At 46.1% G+C, this 17,390-nt stretch overlaps 1 protein-coding gene across 6 annotated transcripts in view; it reads right to left on the minus strand.

Moving 5' to 3' along the window:
• UACA (uveal autoantigen with coiled-coil domains and ankyrin repeats) overlaps positions 1 to 9,151 on the minus strand; it is a 100,736-nt gene extending 91,585 nt beyond the window's left edge. For all 6 annotated transcript variants that reach the window (XM_075044701.1, XM_075044704.1, XM_075044706.1 and 3 more), the window contains exon 1: positions 9,022 to 9,151. In XM_075044701.1, the coding sequence (XP_074900802.1) occupies positions 9,022 to 9,078 (57 nt within the window). In that variant the 5' untranslated portion in view covers positions 9,079 to 9,151. The remainder of the gene's footprint in view (positions 1 to 9,021) is intronic.
• Positions 9,152 to 17,390: the final 8,239 nt, after the last annotated feature.

Genomic DNA, 17,390 nt, shown 5'->3' on the forward strand with positions numbered 1-17,390 from the left:
TCAGCCTGCCAGGAATCCTTCCCAGCTCCAGGTCTCCAAAGACAAAGGAGTATCCCATCTCCACCATCTGACTAGGATCAAATACAGTACTTGTTCCTATTAGCTTGTATCTGGTGTGCTCTCAGTTTAAGGGCTTTATATTGAGCAGATACATTAGGCATCTGCAGACACTCTGCACATCCATCTGCTATTATAACACCTTCAGGAGTGGCGCAGAGATACACATACACACCAGCACACTCGGAAAAAGAACAAACTGAAGAAGCACAGAAAACTTTTTTAAAAGCTCTCCTAGCTTTCATTCAATGATTTAAACTTACTGGGCTAGAGGGATTCTACCCACACGCTTAATTCAGAATGAATTGCTCTAACTTAGCCAGTTTTTCCTCAAGCCCAGGTAAGCTTTTAGCATCCTCAACACCCTTCGGTAAGAGACTGTACAACTTAACTACATGTTGCATGAACAATTACCTACTTCTATTCTCTCTGAACCTGAAAACCCCTATCTTACCAGGTATTTAGCAGATCAGAAGTCAAGCCACTAACTGAGAACAGTAAACAGCACAGTTCAGAGTCAAAGTTTATAGCAGAGTCTAGAACTACAACCTTTGAAAACAAGCCTGTTCCTCACCTGCCATTACAATTAAGTATTTAAAGATGAGAGCTGCAAGAGCATTAATGACTGCCACTGGAGATATTTACAGTCAGGACATAATTGGTACCAAGACTAACTACTCTCATTTTTCTTAGCAAAGGAAGACAGGATGTTCTAGCATTATCGCGAGCAGTGGAAAAGGCACACCACTGCTGGCAACGAAAGCCACGGGGTGCTATCAGCAAGGGTAGTTCTGATAGGCTGAAAGAAATAAATATGTATTTGTACACTGCTGACAACCAGAGAAGCAATTAGCAAAGTTAATGTTTAAAGTTTATTATAGTTATAGGATATATATTTATCAATAAACATAGCACCATACTTAAGGAGTCTGAGCATGAAGCTACTGGACATCATCTCCCTCTCAACCAAAAGAAAAGCAGGTAGAGTCCATGAAGCTGTGCACAGTATTACTGCACACCCTGTCACCCAAGTGTCCCTACTGAGGAACCTGGAGCAAAGTGCTTCATCAGTGATCCCAAGACACAAGAGGACAGAATAATACTGGGGTTATGGGGACCCAAACAGGACAGACAAATTAATATACCAACCCTGAAGGCCTTTGGAAAGCAATCCATAATACTCTTCAATCCCAGCAGCTCTTCTGCTGAGATTTTTCTCAACCCAAATATTCTCCAGAGTGAAGTCCTAGCAGCCAGAAGGGAACTCCCAAGACTTTTCATGCCAGCAAGAAGATATTTCTGGTCATCAGTCTGAGCACAGTCAGTGTGGTACAAGTCCCATTTGAGAATGCACTTACTGTTTTTAAAAAGACAATACAGGGCCAGGGACACAAGAAGTATTAGCCTTAATATTGCAATGAAAAAAATTGTGACAAGTTAACTTGTTGCTGAAATAGTATTGCTCAGGAAACTTCCACCTGAACTCAGAATTGCTCATCCAGAGTCTCTAAACACTTTTGCCTACATAGCTGCAGAACACAGACTACATAAACAGCTTATTTAAATAGAGCATGGACAATCTTTAGCAGTCACCTAACTCACTTCAGAAACACCAGCTGTAATTCAAAGCAGTTCTTAAACCTTTCAGCCTGGAAGCTGACATAAACCTGTGAAACTGAACACAGCTCCTCATTACTGCTGGGCTAGGCAGATAATCCTATTAACAAAAAAAAACCAAACGGGACACATCCTCCTCTAATGCCATTAGCAAGTGACATAAGCACATAAAACACACTGAGAGCAAAGAGCTCTGGTAAAACACTGCCATCATCCCTTACAGCAAGTGCTCACAAATATATGAATGGTCCTAAAAATTATGTAGACAAAAACAGTAACACCATACTTTTATGGAAACAGTTATAAAACTACTAAAGCTGCAGTTTCTCAAGTCTGTGAAGGCCATTAGATAGAAAAAGTCTTGTCAAAGAAGGACCAAGAATTATTTTAGGCCTATCTTTGTCACAAGATATTAATTTTTCCCATTTAGGTGTCCTGCAGAGAAAGACAGGCACTCACTGACAAAGGGGAGTTACTTGAGAAAGGTACATTTGTCACGTAAGACAAGCACAGATGAGAAGGGCAGGCTCAGCACATCTATCAGCCCACACATTTAATTTTCCTGCTCATTCTACAGAGGTCAGAGTACATTTGTGATCAAAAACTAATGTCTGAACAGACACACCCTGTGATTTTATATGGCACAAAATGACAATTGCTTTTGAAGTAGTTTGATTTATTTAAAAACTGCACAAACTGGCAAAATGAAAGGATAAGGTAGACTACTGAAACTATTTTTCAAAGATATTCACCAGGCTTAACTTCCCACTACAGTACAGATGCACATCAGCCAATACCCATCTATCTCACAGACTTTGGCTTATCTGCAGTTGCCTAGAAAAATACTGCAGATACCAGGTTTGAGCAAGGGTTAGCTCAAATGAGGGGAGGGGGGAATGGCATTTTACATTTTATAAGCATATCTTGCTTATCAGGATATGTCTCCATTCACATACAAATGTTCTGGAGTTTAAAACTGCGGGAGTAAGATGTACTGTTTAGTCTACATAAGGGAAAAAACAGACACAGCTTGAACACAGGGTTCTTGTTTCACCCAGCACCTTATGTTATCACCTCATTTACCACAATTTCTCCATCCATGGAAAATTATCAAATGCTACAAAGTGGGCAATGCTTAGTCTAAACAGTGATCAAAAATAACAGCCTTCCTAGGACTGCTCTGGTTTTGCATTGCTCAAAATGCTTGTATCAAGAATACGTATTAACAGTTGTGCTGTTGCATGTCTTGTTTAAATGTAACTGCATCCTGTAATTAATAAAGGTAAAAGTCTCCTAATAAACAAGTTAAAGCAAAACAAACAGTAACCATCTAAAACCCCACCATAAACGTTTCTGATTTTACCCTATTCTTACAGCATTTTCCTTCCTACTACAAGTTAGTACATCCCATCAAGATCAAATTACTAAGTATCAAAAAAGTATTCAAATCTACTTCTAACCATCTGTGACATGTCAAATAGTCCTCTCAAAACCATCATAAGGGCTCTAAATCTGTGTCAAATAGTACATTTCTATCTACAAGGAGCAACATGCATGTACCTAACAGCATAGCCAGTTTCCCTATTCAGCATGGCCGGGGTAGGGTGAAAAACCACTAGCATCAACTTCAACAGCACGCAAGCTACAGTGGAAGTGTCAAAGAACTCTGCATACAACTCCTGAAGGATGCAAAGTCTGCTAAGATTTAAAACAATGAAAAATATTTTCAAGTTTGTTTTTAAACACAACTTCCTCGTGTCTCTTTGCCAACATACAACTCAAGTACCCTGTATTGATAAAACATCTTCAACTTCTCAGCCCTAAGATACAGATCAACTTGGACACTAATAAAAGTGATCAAAACTACTTACGCACTCCAAAAACAAACCAGTGTTTTTTGCAGCTGCATTTTAAAACAGCCTGTTAAGTATATTTTATGGTAACTGGGGCCAGACTTACACAAGTCAAAGAACATTACACCCTTTTACAGCAATGAGAGCATCACAGCTTTCACCACAAAAATAACGGGGAGCCCTAGAAGCCTAGGTCCTGCTGCAGCCCAGCTTTGCCCCTGCAAGTGCCCAACAATTACAGAGTGCCCAGGAGAAAGTATTTCCCCTTTAAATGGGGAGAAAGCAGCAGCAAGGTCAGAGTCCAGCTGCCTTTGCCATTAAAAGCCACATATCACACCACCTTCCTCAAGGCAAACCATTAGTTTGAAACTACAAGCTCTCAGGCAAGGACCAATTGATTTGTGTACTTCCATTTATTAATAACAAAGCATCATAAAATATTAGGGGGTGATGAAACACGACACGACTGTTACATTCATCATCCAGGGAAGCAGCCTGAAGCACATATGCATGAAGAAAGGAATACCATGTTACAGTCCCGACTCGATCCTGTTCGGTCATTAAGTAATGAAAATATGGAGACAATATCAGTCTCTCAGCTGTTACAAGCATTTGTTTGCTAATAAATATTACTACTGAAATACTGACAAAGCACTACGTAAGTTGTATCTGAGCAAAAGGTCAGATGAACTTAGATAACCAAAGAGCCTTATCTGCATAATTATGGCTGCAAATCAGCTAAGGATATTTAACTTGCACACAGGCACTCACTGTACCTCCATTTTTTTTTTAAATATTTAATTGCTACATTCCAAAATGATAAAGCATTCATAAATACTCCTTTTTAAGGAGCCTGAAAATTACAATGCACCTGTAAACAGGCTGCACCACAAAGCTTTTGCTGAACCACAAAAATTGACCATCTTGACTAACCTTGTGTTTCTTCAGCATCAACCACAAACATCACACAAACAAGCACGCAACTCTAATTAACTAAATGCAAATGAATCACAAGGGGTTTTTTCCAAGGAACATACACATTAGCACAAGCCTTAGTAAAGCTTCCTGGAACCCAAACATACTCTAAAGAATAACCACAGTCAGTCTAGGATTTGACATTTGAATATTATAGTGTTGTTGATTCTTGGCCATGCTGCCTGAAGATGGCATTGTAAGGTCACCTTAGGTTGCCCACAACAGACAAAAGGGAGGTAGGGCAGAGGGAATAGTAACTTTGCCCCGGCCAACAGCAGCAATGCTGGAAAAATTCTGCTGATAGGTCATAGCACTGTGATCAGCCTGACTGACAAACACTGTTTTGTCTTTGTACAGAGCAGAGTCATGACAAAACGCCATGAAAATCTTGTTTGTTTACAAACAGACATGTGCTACCAGCAGCACAAGTTTTTTTCTTTTGTTTAATAAGTTCAACACAAAAGTGATCTTGAATCTTTGGTTAAAATTAGGCTACCAAACCTGTATTTCTTACTTCATTTCTTCAGTTATTAATGTGCATTCTACAGCACACTAGTGCGACAAATCATTTTTAACAAAGTTATTCTGCTGTACATACAAAGATAGTGTTGTTGATTAATTAGCAAATTCAGACAACAAACAGTATTCTTCCATTCCCTTAATAAAAGTGATCAGATCAGAACAAGAGGTAGTACCTCCCCTCCCTGCTGCTGACAGGGCAGTAGTAGTTGTTTAATTGTGTACTGGGTCAACCCACAAAGTTCCACTATTTACATAGAGGAAAAGTCATCCATTTAACAGAACTGGACAGTCTCCACATGAAAAAAGTGTGAACACAACCTTAAACAAGTTCAGCTGTCACTAACTACAGCACTTGTACAGGTATTAATTTAATAATCACTGATCATCATACCAGGGCAAGTACTCAGGTGTTTACCTTTGTTTCTTGCACAATGGTTTCCGCTAATTATATATGATGTTCAGTTTCTCTTGATTAAAAAAACCCAACATCATTTTTCCCAGAGGGTAAAGGATTGACAGAAGTTTTTACATGGTTTTACATCTGCTCATTCTCATTACTTGCAGGTGCTCCAGGCAGTGCTGCTGATTTCTGAAGTGCATACATACCTCAGACCATCTCTGCCTTTAATGTCGTATCTTAGGATGCAAACAACTCCAAAGAAATGCAGATCTGCCACTGCTCAGTGATACAGCTTCAGCTGTGCTCAAAGCACTACCAAGAATCCCATGTTTCACAGTAAGTAGCCATCCTCTGGCAAGCAATCCAGAAGCCCCCTTTCCTAAATTCCAGACTTCATTATAAAGGACAGAAAAGTGAAAACCCCCACATTAACAAGATAATGCACCTCAAATCTAACAGAACACCTCCACAGCTATTTCCCGAATGTTAAAGAAATAAGTAGGCAATCTTTCCCCTCCCAGGCCAAGAGTTAGAATCTTACCAGTGAAAGTCAATTAGCAAAGGTCTGAAACATAAATAACTGTAGAACATTAAATCAATCTTTCCCCAAACATCTTCTCAAGAAAGACCAACCAGTGAGCACTTCATATTTGCTTCTTGTACATACAGCTACAGACAGAATTCCTAACTTTACTGGAAGAACACATTTCCTAAACACAAACATACTCTTATTATATCAGCATGTATTTTGGAATCTCAGAAATACTAGCAGTGCATGCTGCTGTGGTCACCCCAATAGGACTGACTAGATTAATTAAAATCTATCTTCTAAATGTTGGTGAATGAGGCATCATTTCTGACTGAAAGTGAGGAGCATGCCCTCAAGGCTTTGTGCTCCACAGAAACTGGTGCTAAAGTTTCCAGCCTGCACTGCTGCAAATGATAAGCATGTGTCTCGCTATTTGGAGCACTGAAGTTACTTAACAGGCTGCTTAGATTATTTTCCAAGCATCATCAGCCAGCTGGAGTTGGCAAAACTAGATAAATCCATTTTCAGACAAAACATTTTGGATAATTGTGGGATTGGTAACAACTACCATTTTTTCATTCTGCTGCTTTTCATGGCTTCCCTCCACCACAAGACTGGTAATAAAGCCATTTCCAAAAGATCACCATCAGAAGACAGAGGGCATGCAACTATTACCTTGACCTGGAGGAAAATTTTCAGAAGCATGATGAAGGGATTAAGTTTCTCTCCACCCCCCAGGAAATAGCACTGGGTGGGAACAGGAGAGAGGGATGAAGTTTCTCAAACAGGCAACTCTTTTTACACTTGTTTCAAGCAGGATCTATAAAGCTCACACTGGCAGGATTCCCACCCACTTCCCCTCCTTCCCTAGCAGTTAGAAACAGAGACACAGCTTTACCCAATCATCCCCCCGCTTCAGCCTCACTATTAACACCCACCCATGCAGCTGAATTTTTTTTCCCCATATAGAAGGTTATAAGTTGGTGTTTGATTAGCCGGTGGAGTGATCATGTAACCAAAATATGTAATAAACAGAGAAAATAAGTCCACCATGGGTACAAATGCCAGTTTTTAAAAGATCTCACTGAAAGTAATTTCCCTTCATATCTTTTAGAATAACTTCAGCTCTTAAAAGTATTAAGACTGCTCAAACCTACTTTGAAAGGAAGGTTTATTGAGCCTTCACCTATGGAAGTGAAAAATCTCCACATCTATTCAAAAGCAAACATGAATGCTGTAAGTGTTTGTTGACATTTAATTATTGTAGGCTTATTTTGAAATAACAAACAGTTCTGAAGTATAGGACAACTAATGAATAACATAAACCAGTGCCAGCCCACACATTACAAATTATCATAACAGAATTCTGAATCACTCCTTTGCACAGTGGAATGTTCAGCACAGTGATGCACTTCCACACGGAACTGTCATTTCATCAGATGAATTTGGTCAGCAGTTTACAAGCCTGAATATCGACATATCTTTCAAATGAGCTACTATTTTCAAGTAATAGCTTCAGATCCAAGACAAATGTGCAGGAGTACTTTAGAGATGGCTAATACCTTAAAAGACAACTGATAAAAGTCAGTGTATCATATTAACCTGCCCTTTTCCACTATTTCATGTAGCCAGCGGCAAGTTTAGCAAATCGGCACAGGAAGACAGCAATAAGCTTAGGAGTGCAACTGCCACAGTAGACTCCCAGGGAAGCATTTACTGAATGGTCACAATTAAAGATGATTTACCACACGAAGTAATTTCCAAATATAGCTTTGTTCAGTTACAAAGACCTCTCTCATCAAAAGGCATCTGCAGAGATGAATGAAGTAAAAATGAAAACCAATAAAGCCATTTAAAGCCACTTAACACCAGCCTCAATTTTGGAAGCCATAGAGAACAAGACGATTCCACCATCACAAAGGTACCTTATTTCCAGAGGTTGCAACAACCCCAGGCCCAGTATTCCCAGACTAGATGATCAGAAATCACAACTGTGTAAAGTCACTAGCCACTTTGAAAGCTTTTTGTCCACTTTCTAAGCAAATCCTCCTTCTGTGCACTAGGATAAGTGCTTCGATGTTGCCACAGAAATTACTAATGTTGAACAAGCTACTAACAATGCCATGCACGCAGATCTCGGCAAGCCCCAGGGCAGGTTGCCAGTCAAAGCTCAGCACTGGCTCCCAAGGCTCTTACAGAGAATTAAAAAAAAAAAGTGTTAATTTCTGCTGAGGCCAGAAAGCAAAACTGAAGGCAGAGGTAACATGCATTTGCATGCTTGTTTTCCAAGCTGCAGGTCATCTAGGGCAGCCTGAACAAGAGGCTGGGTGGGTGCCAGATGAAGTGCATATTCTCATCCCGCTTTTCCCCATGCCAGCGCTCAGAGATCCTCTCTCCGCTGTGCCTCCTCCCCACACACAGACCACCGCGGGGGCTCACTGCCTGCCCTTCAAGCCCTTGCACTCAAACCCCAAGGAACCCCCACTCCTCCAGCAGATCTCCAGCTCACTGAAGCCCAACTCCCCCAAATGCCAGGGTGCTGCCCCTCCATGTCTCCCCCAGAGAGCTCACTCCCCACAGATCCCAAAGACTCTCTTCCCCCCAAGTCACCCCAAATCTTCCACGCTCTCTGCCCCCAGCAAAGCCTCGGCTCCCCAGGGAGCCGAGACTCCCTCTGCTCTGCCCCCACGCAATGCCCCGCTGTCCGGCCCCTTCTGCTCCTCTCACCCCAGACCCCAGGCACCCCACACATCCACAGCCCTCCCCCTCCCTCAGCTCCCCAGCCTCACCCCCAAGCAGAGCCCACCCTCCCCCCCGGAGCTCGCCTCCCCAGCGCACCTCCCCGCGGAGCTGCATGCCCACCGCCCGCCCGCGGAGCTCAGCCCCACCGCTCCATCCCCAGGTAACCCCATGGGGCCTAGCTCCCAAAGCACCAGAGCCCCGCAGCCCCCAGCCCCATCTCCCCTCACAGGAGCCCCCGGGCCCTCAGCCCGCCAGCGCAGGCTCCGACCCCTGGGGGGGGGGCTCTGCCTCCCCTCTGCCCCCGGCCCAGCCCTGCCGGCACCCACCGCGCTGCCCCCGATGACCGCTTCGTGCTTCTTCAGGCGGGACTTGAGGCTCTTCATGGTGCGGCCCCGGGCGGGCGGGCGCGGCACCGGCCCCGCGACGCGCACCCGCCGCCGCCGCCGCCACGGCCGGGACGAGCTGGTCCCCGCCCGCCGCGGCACCCCTAGCCCGCCGCCCCGCCCACCGGGGAGTCGCAGCCAATCGCCACCCGCCCGCGCGGGCGCCGCGGCCAATCACCAGGTGGAACAAGGGGAGGGACTTCCTCATTTTAAAGGCCGCCTGAGGGGGGGTGTGGGTGGGAGCGGCGTGGCGGAGGCGGAGTTTCACCTCGTGCGGAGCCGCCCGCCCGCCAGGGGGCGCGCCGCGGGCGGGGCAGAGGCACGCGGCAGGAGGTGCGCCACTCTGGCGCCAGGGCAGCCCCTCAGGGACACCACTGAGAGGGCGGTCGGGCGCTGCTGTTCGGGGTGCGGGCAGGCTGCCCCGGCGTCTGTGCCTGCTCCCCGGGAAGAGAGCGCCTCCATCCCTCCGGGTTGCCGGCCTGGGGAGGGAGAACAGAGCTCCCAGGCCTGGTGGCGGAAGGGAGAGGGTAGGAGCCTGGCGCACGTACTTGCCAGGAGCAGAAAATGCAAACCGAGAGCTGTCCTTGCAAACGTCTTCCCTCTTAATAAACGAGGCGTTTATTCACAAGAGATCTTGAAAGCTGAGTAGAGGCAGCATTTAAAACAACGTAATTAACTCCCTGCTTCTGCGTAAGGAATGTCTGAGGGTGGCAGTTTGCTTGTTTTGGTCACAGCTTTGTTCAGCACGAAGTCTATGTAACATCTCCTTTTCATCACATTACTCACAGCCCTGTCACACACAGTGGCACAGCACCGGGAAGTTTAAGGTCATGCACAGTTTTGAGGCTATTTAATTACAACCCATGGATTGTGTTTAAAACCTTGCTTATTACAGCTGGATTGGAGCTATTCAATCAATATATCTCTCTAACATAAGCAGAGCTCTTGGTAAATGTCACTGCTTTTTCATCAATTCAGGCAAACTGTGGATTCAAACACTTAGGTTTCTCTGTAGGTGGCCTGTTTAGACGGAAAGATACTTGATGTCTTTAAATACATACTGTCATTTCGTGCACATCAGGGTTGCTGGAAGGTACCACCATGCTCTGAAATTAAAACCTTCACCAGCAGAGTCTAACCCCGAGCCTAACCTCATCAAAAAGGGATTAAATCCAGATCTGAACTCTTCAGAGAAAGGATGTTCATGGTCTGAATGCCATTTAATGGTTTCAGGGTTCTTTTCCCTAAAGAGCCCTCCTTTCAGGCAACATCTCTCCTTTCAGGAGCCACCTCCATTCACCCCGTGGATGCCTCCACACTTTCAAGGCACTGATGGAAACTCTAAGACCAGCATCTCCTCAGACAGAAGCTGACACCTCTCAACACCTCTGTCATTCAGCTGGCCAGAAACCCCTCGGGCTCTCAAAGGCCTCTAAGTCCCCTTTGAACCTTGGTTCCCACCACTTCAGCTTGGTATTGCCATCCTGTCACCACTGGCACAGGTAATCTGACCCTGCCTGGCACTAATCAAAGTGACGTGGTGGGTAAACTGACAGTAGCAGCTGGAAGCTGGTGAGATCAGGATTCCCCGGTTATTTTCTACCCATGGCAATACAAGCCGTGGTTTCCTTTAGCTGAAGGTACAGAATTGAAAAAGCAAATTCCTAGAGCGCACCCAAGCCACAGCACCTCCAAAGGGTGTTTGTGTAAGGATCTGCACAAACATGAGCCAGCAGTGTTCATGTCCACTCACAAATCCAAGCACAAAGCTAACCCCAGCACCAGTCTAACCCAGGGCAGATGAACTGGTTTGAGTTGTTCAAATCAGAACCATTGTCTGCTGAGTTGTCGCAGGAAATAGTTGGGTCATTAAAAATAAGTTTTTATTACTGAAAGTTTCAGCTTTACAAAATATTTTCTAACTTTCAGGACCAAGCTAACAGCAGTAGCTTTCTCTTCCCTCCACCAAATCTATGCTGTTTAAAGGAAGCTCCTTCTGAGTCACTCCAGTGACTCTCCAGGGAAAGCAGAATTTTAAAAATAACTCCTTGCTATCATGTCAGTGCTGAGAAGCTGCACATAGCAGTTCCAAGTACTCAACCAGTTCCAGAGCCATTCCCTGTCCCCAGATAATCAAACGCATATATGCGTTTGCACCAACCAGCTGGGGCTCTGCTCTTCTGAAGGCTCAGCAGCCACTGCAGGAAGAGGATGGCATCTGCCTTGTGAACCAGCTTCCTGCTGCTGGAGTTGATCGTGGGTGAAGCTTGTCCCCGTCACACCACATTTCTCACTAGCCAGCTCTGTGCAGAGTAAAGCAATCAGCCAGATCAGCCAGAGAGGAGCCTTTCCCTTTTTTCACTTCTGTCAAAGCAGAAAGCTCCCTATCTGAACACCATCTTTCAGCCCTAGTGCTGCATGTGTCAGCTCAAGAACAAGATGTTTCACGTTAAATTACTAGGGACTGACTTGTACAATTGACTGGCATCCAGGCCGTCCAGATTCAGGAGGGAACCCAGCTAATCTTACTGCCTCAGCAGCACGTACTGCAGCTCTCACCTTTGACTCACCAGCCCAAGCCAGGCCATAGCAGTTCAGTCTGGACAGATGTCCATGCTTTGGCCCTTCCCCTGACCACAGAGCCAGAGCTGCTCCCTGATTCTGGACACATCTACCACAGACTTTTTCTCTGGACTTCTCACTTTGCTTTCCAAATTAATTCAGGCTGCTGCTGCTGCTAAGATTCTTGGCATGTAGTTCCCACTATATCACCCCTCTCCACATCCCATCCCCTCTCTGCCTATTAGCTAGATATATCCTCATTTGTTCTGCAGTATGCTTTCACCATCACTCTATTACTGGTTCTTGGCTTCTATCGCCTCATTCCCTACTTGTCTGGCTAGACTTTCTCCCAGCTCTCTTATAAGTGAGACGAGCCAATACAAGCCAATCTGCTATGGCTTGTATTTGCTTTGTGTGGGCACAAACAGTAGAGCACAACCTGAGGGTGGTTAGATAAGGTCACTTCACTGCTGACAAACAGAGACCAAATGGAAATTTGTAGCTCTTGCTGGAGATTTGTTCCACTCTCTCCCCAGCTCCACATATTTTTTTTCTCTGTGACTTTATCCTTCAAACCACAGGTTTCTTTGGAACAATGACTGACACTGACTGTATGTCTCCTTGTATGCTGACATAGGGTTTGGTGGATGCCCGTTAGATGCTCACGCATCAGCAATACTATGTACACGGTAGCCGCTGTCCACACTCACCGCTGCCATGGGTGGCCAGCCACAGGAACTGTCAAAGTACTGCTGAGCACAGCAGGGCTGCACGCACTAATACACACTTGGTACCGTTTCAGTAACCGTGGCTAAAATCTGATCTAAGCAAGCAGCTTATGTAGCTCAGAAACTATCACACTGTATCTGCTCAAATGTTTCATTTTTGTGACAACCTTTGCTTACAGCAGCACAACAAAGGGTATATTTATTCCAACAATGTTTGTATGATAAGTACTGAGTTAATGGCACACAAAATTTGCTGGCCAGTTCTCTAACAGGCCTGGGATCTAATTAATCTCTGGCAAGTTCCCCTGAAATAGAAGCAGTGTTGGCCTGCACATCTAGCAGTCGAGACAAACTAATTGGAGCCAAGCTGTACAGTGAGATAGGAGGAAGAAATAGCTTCACCATGGTGGAGCTTTTTTTCAGAGTTACAGTGCCAAAGTCTGCATTTCTCTCTATTAGAAGAGCACCATTTGTGCAATTCTCGTACCCACAGTCAGAGTTCAAGAAGTATTTGAACGAGAGTCACAAACCAGCACAAAGCTAGGTGGTCGTGCACTCCACAAAGTGAGCTGATGGGGACTTTCTGAGCTTGTGAGCAGCAGAGACGACTGAGCAGTGGGTTTCCATACAAACTGTGACTCCCAGACCTCCACCTATCCTCAGTTACATCTTCCCTGCAGCCACACACGGAGGTGTCCGGGGAGCATCCTCCGAACAAACCACCGCATGGCAGCATCTGTCTCCAACAGGAGTCTCAACAAGCTTTGGTTCTCAGCTATTTTGTAAGACAGAAAAGCAGATCAGTGTGACTATATTGCACTTCTCTAGGCATTTGACTTATCAATCCATTTGTAACAGGACATAAAAATCAAACCCCAACATGACTGAAAGGGAAACGCGCTCCTCACTTTCTCTTTCTACCTGGTCATTAAATTACCCGGCCGCTTCCTGCATCACTTGCTGCCTTAATCATCCAGATAAATTAATCTCCATGCCAGGCACACGCGTGGAGGAGGACATAATTTTATCTCCCTTTGCTCTTGAACCCATGAAGAGTCACAGTCTTCACTGCAAGGATACAGCGAGGCCTTGTTCTCCTAGGGCATCTTACACCCCGTCTCATGCCCAGGCTCACAGCTGGATGCAGTGCACCTGGCAGAGGCACACTTCTCTGTCCAGGGCCTTTCTGAGCTGGGTCTTCTGCACACACCAGACGTCTCCTGGGAGCAGCCTGCAGCGATGGCCACACAGGACCGGAGCACACACGCAGTCACTGGCGCACCAGGCAGACCCCGCAGCCTGGCTGCTCTGCCTGCTGCCTGACTCCCAACTTCCCCTACGGCCGCTTCTCCCCATCCCCCAGAAGCGCCAGCCATGTGTGCACAAACCTGCCCACATGTCTCACTGCCTCTGTGCTGGGGATGGGGAGGAGACGCGGACGCAGGTATGAACAAGCAAGCAGTGGGAATTCTTTAACAACACAGAGCCAAAGCAATCCAGTGTCCAAGCTTTTGTTTTACTCCTTTCACCCCCATTTTGTTCTGGGTTCCAAGAAAGGGAGAAGGGAGGAAACATGTTCAGATGGAAACCTCCATGCAGCCAGTGTTTACACACTGTGCTCCTGAACCAGTCTGGCATGATGCCAAGCTTAGGAAAAAAACAAAGCATGTGCCAGCCTCTTGGGAACTGGATTTGACAAAAGCTTGGCTGCCAACTTGGCTGCTCTAGCTTATTACTAGCGGCTATTTCAGAACAGTGCCTGACAGTCACAGGAAACACTCAGCCCTGCACACGAAGCACAGTGCCCAGACTGAGCGTGAGACTGTGCCTGTCATGAAGAACTGCCTGTGTGTAACCACCATGGCAGCAATGGGAATGGAAACAGGTGGGATACAACCTTCCAAAGCTGTACGGCAGGTGAGAAGTGGGTGTAGAAACTAGGGCTGCTGCCTGCCACCAAGGCAGCCAACAGAACAGGCTGTCCTATGTATTCATTACTGATTAAAAGACACCCCAAAAGAAGATAGCACCCCAAAGGAAGGGAATCTGTTTCGGTAGCAAGAGTGGGTAAAGCTCAGGTTGTGGGTGAAGGCTGAGACAGAACAGCTCCTCAGTTTTTCACACACAAACGTGTTTGCAGGCAAGTGGCTAATTTCATTTTCATGACCGTGTGGGACTCTAGTTCCAGTTGTAAGGGGAAGATTTTGAAATATTGCTGGGGAAGGTATACATGTAAAGGCATCTTATCTTGGGTCTCCAAGCCTTGCCAAGCACCTGTGCTGCTGAGAGAAAGCAAATGTGTTTTCAGAGAAGTGAAATTGTTGTGATGAGGCAACAGCACTGAGAGACAGCCAGTAAACCTGTGTTTTTAGCACTGTGGTCCACACCATCTGTGTCATAAATTATATTAATTAAGCAGCACATTCCAACAAGTATAAGGGAGCTGAATTTCCAAGTGAAACTGAAGGCAGTGTGTCACATACAGACTGCAGTGTTCACCCCAGAAAGCTGCCGTTGAACTCTGTGTAACACACACTGTGGTCGTATCCGAGGTTGTGAATACTGCATAGCCAAAATTAGAAACAGAAGTGGGTGCAAGAGACACAACAAAAACTTCTCGCGTTCACACATGCATCAGGAAATCATTGCCATTAGATTCTGGTTCCCCACACCACAAACAAAAGTGGGGTTTTCTGCTGCCTCTGTTTATCAGCAGTAGTAGGCAGGAGCTTCAATCACATACTGCAACCCCTGTAACATAGGAGCTTCTATCTGGGGGCCTCCTGGGATGCCACAGTACCATGGGCAAATCTGCAGAGAGTGAAACAGCAAACACTCTGCAAACTGAGAGCCGGGTGTAGCCCTGCAAGGCCCAGTGGATTAGCAAAGCAGTTCAGGAATGGCTGTGGAGGCAGAAAACATGAAACAAGCATCTGGAAACATGGAGATCCTGAACTCATCCTGTAAGCACTCCCTGACAAGCAACTCATCTGTGGGCTGGCTTACAGCAGAGACCTGAAGGGGAACTGCAGGGGCTGTTTCATTCTGGCAGGCTCTTAAACTGCCCAGCTGCCCAGCAGCCACATGTTCTGCCTCCGCTCAGAGCAGAAGCAAAGGGAACTTCACTAACCCCCGTGCCTGGACCAGTGCTTCTGGGGCTGTACCAAATGAAATAGCAATGGCAGGACAAAGCCCTGTCACCCATGGACTGATGTGGTCACAGAGATAAAGCCTTACCGTAAATATGGTAAATGGGAGGACAGACAAATAGAAGGGATAAAGAGAAGTGATAAGGAGCCTAAAGGAATGTAAAGATCAAAAGGAACTTAGCCAGACCTGAATGCTTTCCTGGGCCTGATAGAACAGACTAGCCAGGGAGTAACCATGCTCTGGTTTAAGGACTGATTCATTCAGTGAAAAAGAGAGAGAAAAATGTGTCTCTGTGGGAACGTATAGCGTGCAAATCCATCTGACCACTAGCAGAGCTGCAGACAGGTCTTCACAGAGACGATAGTATCTATGGGGAGCCAGCCCCGTTCAGAGGAAAACATCTCAAATAGCTGTTTGTCATTAGCACATCTTTCTCCATCCTCACTGGATTGGTTTTGCTGGCTGGCTACACTGGAAACCAGAGCTCCTAGGCAACACAGGACGCAGTTTCCAAAGCTTTAGCGGTGGAGTCAGTAGCAAAAGGAAGGCTCTTCCTAAGCTTCTTATCCTTGTTTGTATGATGTCTGGGGTTGGACCATCAACAGCTCGGAGCCTTGTTTAAGCTAAAATGGATCAACAGTGAAATCAGAGCCCCTTGACCTTCAGTAGCTCCCTCATACTCTATCTCCTCTTGGGAACTCCTGTCAGCACAGGAGAGATCCTTGATTCATTTTTAGGTTGATGAGGAGCAAAGCAAGCAGAGTCTGAGGTTAGCAACCATCCAGGCATGGATTTGCAATGTAATAATAGCAACCACAGCGTCTCCCACAATAATCCTAAACAGCAGTGTCTCCTGAAGCCACAGAAACACCACACAGCTCTCCAAGCCTCACAAAATAGCTTCATTATCTCTGCCATACTTTGTCCACTCTCCATCTGGTCTGATCAGCGGGAAACCAGCAGGGTTTGAAATCCTGCCTTCTGCTGAGGTAGCAGCTGAACCTGCGCCAGCAAAACCAGGGGCAGCCCGGCATTCACAGGAGGAGCAAGAATGGAGCTGCAGCAGAGGAGAAAGGGGAGGCGACTGGGGGATGCACAAACCCCCGGGGTAACACAGGGAGAACCGGAGTGCCTGGGGTGACCAGCGAGGCTGGCACACGGCTGTCAGCTAGCACCAGCGCTGCCCAGTTCCTGCACCCACCGGTTTCATTATACTCCTGCAAACTAAATCTTCCGCCTGCATTTACTGCTCCCTCTTGGATGCTGGCCGATGGTAAACGGGGTGTGAATTTCCTATGAATGGGATTCGATTCTGGAAAGGAGCTTTGGCTCATGCTAGGCAGCAATCTGTACACAAATCCGGGCGCTGATCTAGCTGTAGAGCAGAGGCCTCAGCCCTTGGAGCAGTCCTGGAAGAAGGTGACAGGCACACTGTGTCCTAATTCCTGTGCCTCCCCCCCAGCATGCTGGACAAAGCCACCAGGCAACAAGAGGCTGCCTGAAATACCTGCCCGTTTGGTTCAGCAGCCGCGTAACATGAGCCTGCTCTTTGTGCTGCAGTGCTGCGAGAGCTATTCAGGGATGGATTTTCTCAAAGTCTTGTCATTTCAAGAGAGAGGAAAAAAAATACTCGTGGGTCAAAGCATCCAAACAGCCTGAGAACTACTCTGAAAAGAGTCCTTTCCTCTGCCCCTTTTACATGCTTTTGCATGTGCCAAGTGCCAGGGTGCACTCCAAGCAGACACCAGACACTGTCTCAACAGTCAAGAGCCCCTCCAGCACCACCGGGATGGCGCATCTCCCCCAGGAGAGCACGTATGCCTCTGAGCATCCCCCACAGCTGCTCACTGGCTCTCGAAGAGCTCACTTCCC

This window comes from Buteo buteo, chromosome 13 (assembly GCF_964188355.1).
Source record: "Buteo buteo chromosome 13, bButBut1.hap1.1, whole genome shotgun sequence".
Taxonomy (NCBI): domain Eukaryota; kingdom Metazoa; phylum Chordata; class Aves; order Accipitriformes; family Accipitridae; genus Buteo; species Buteo buteo.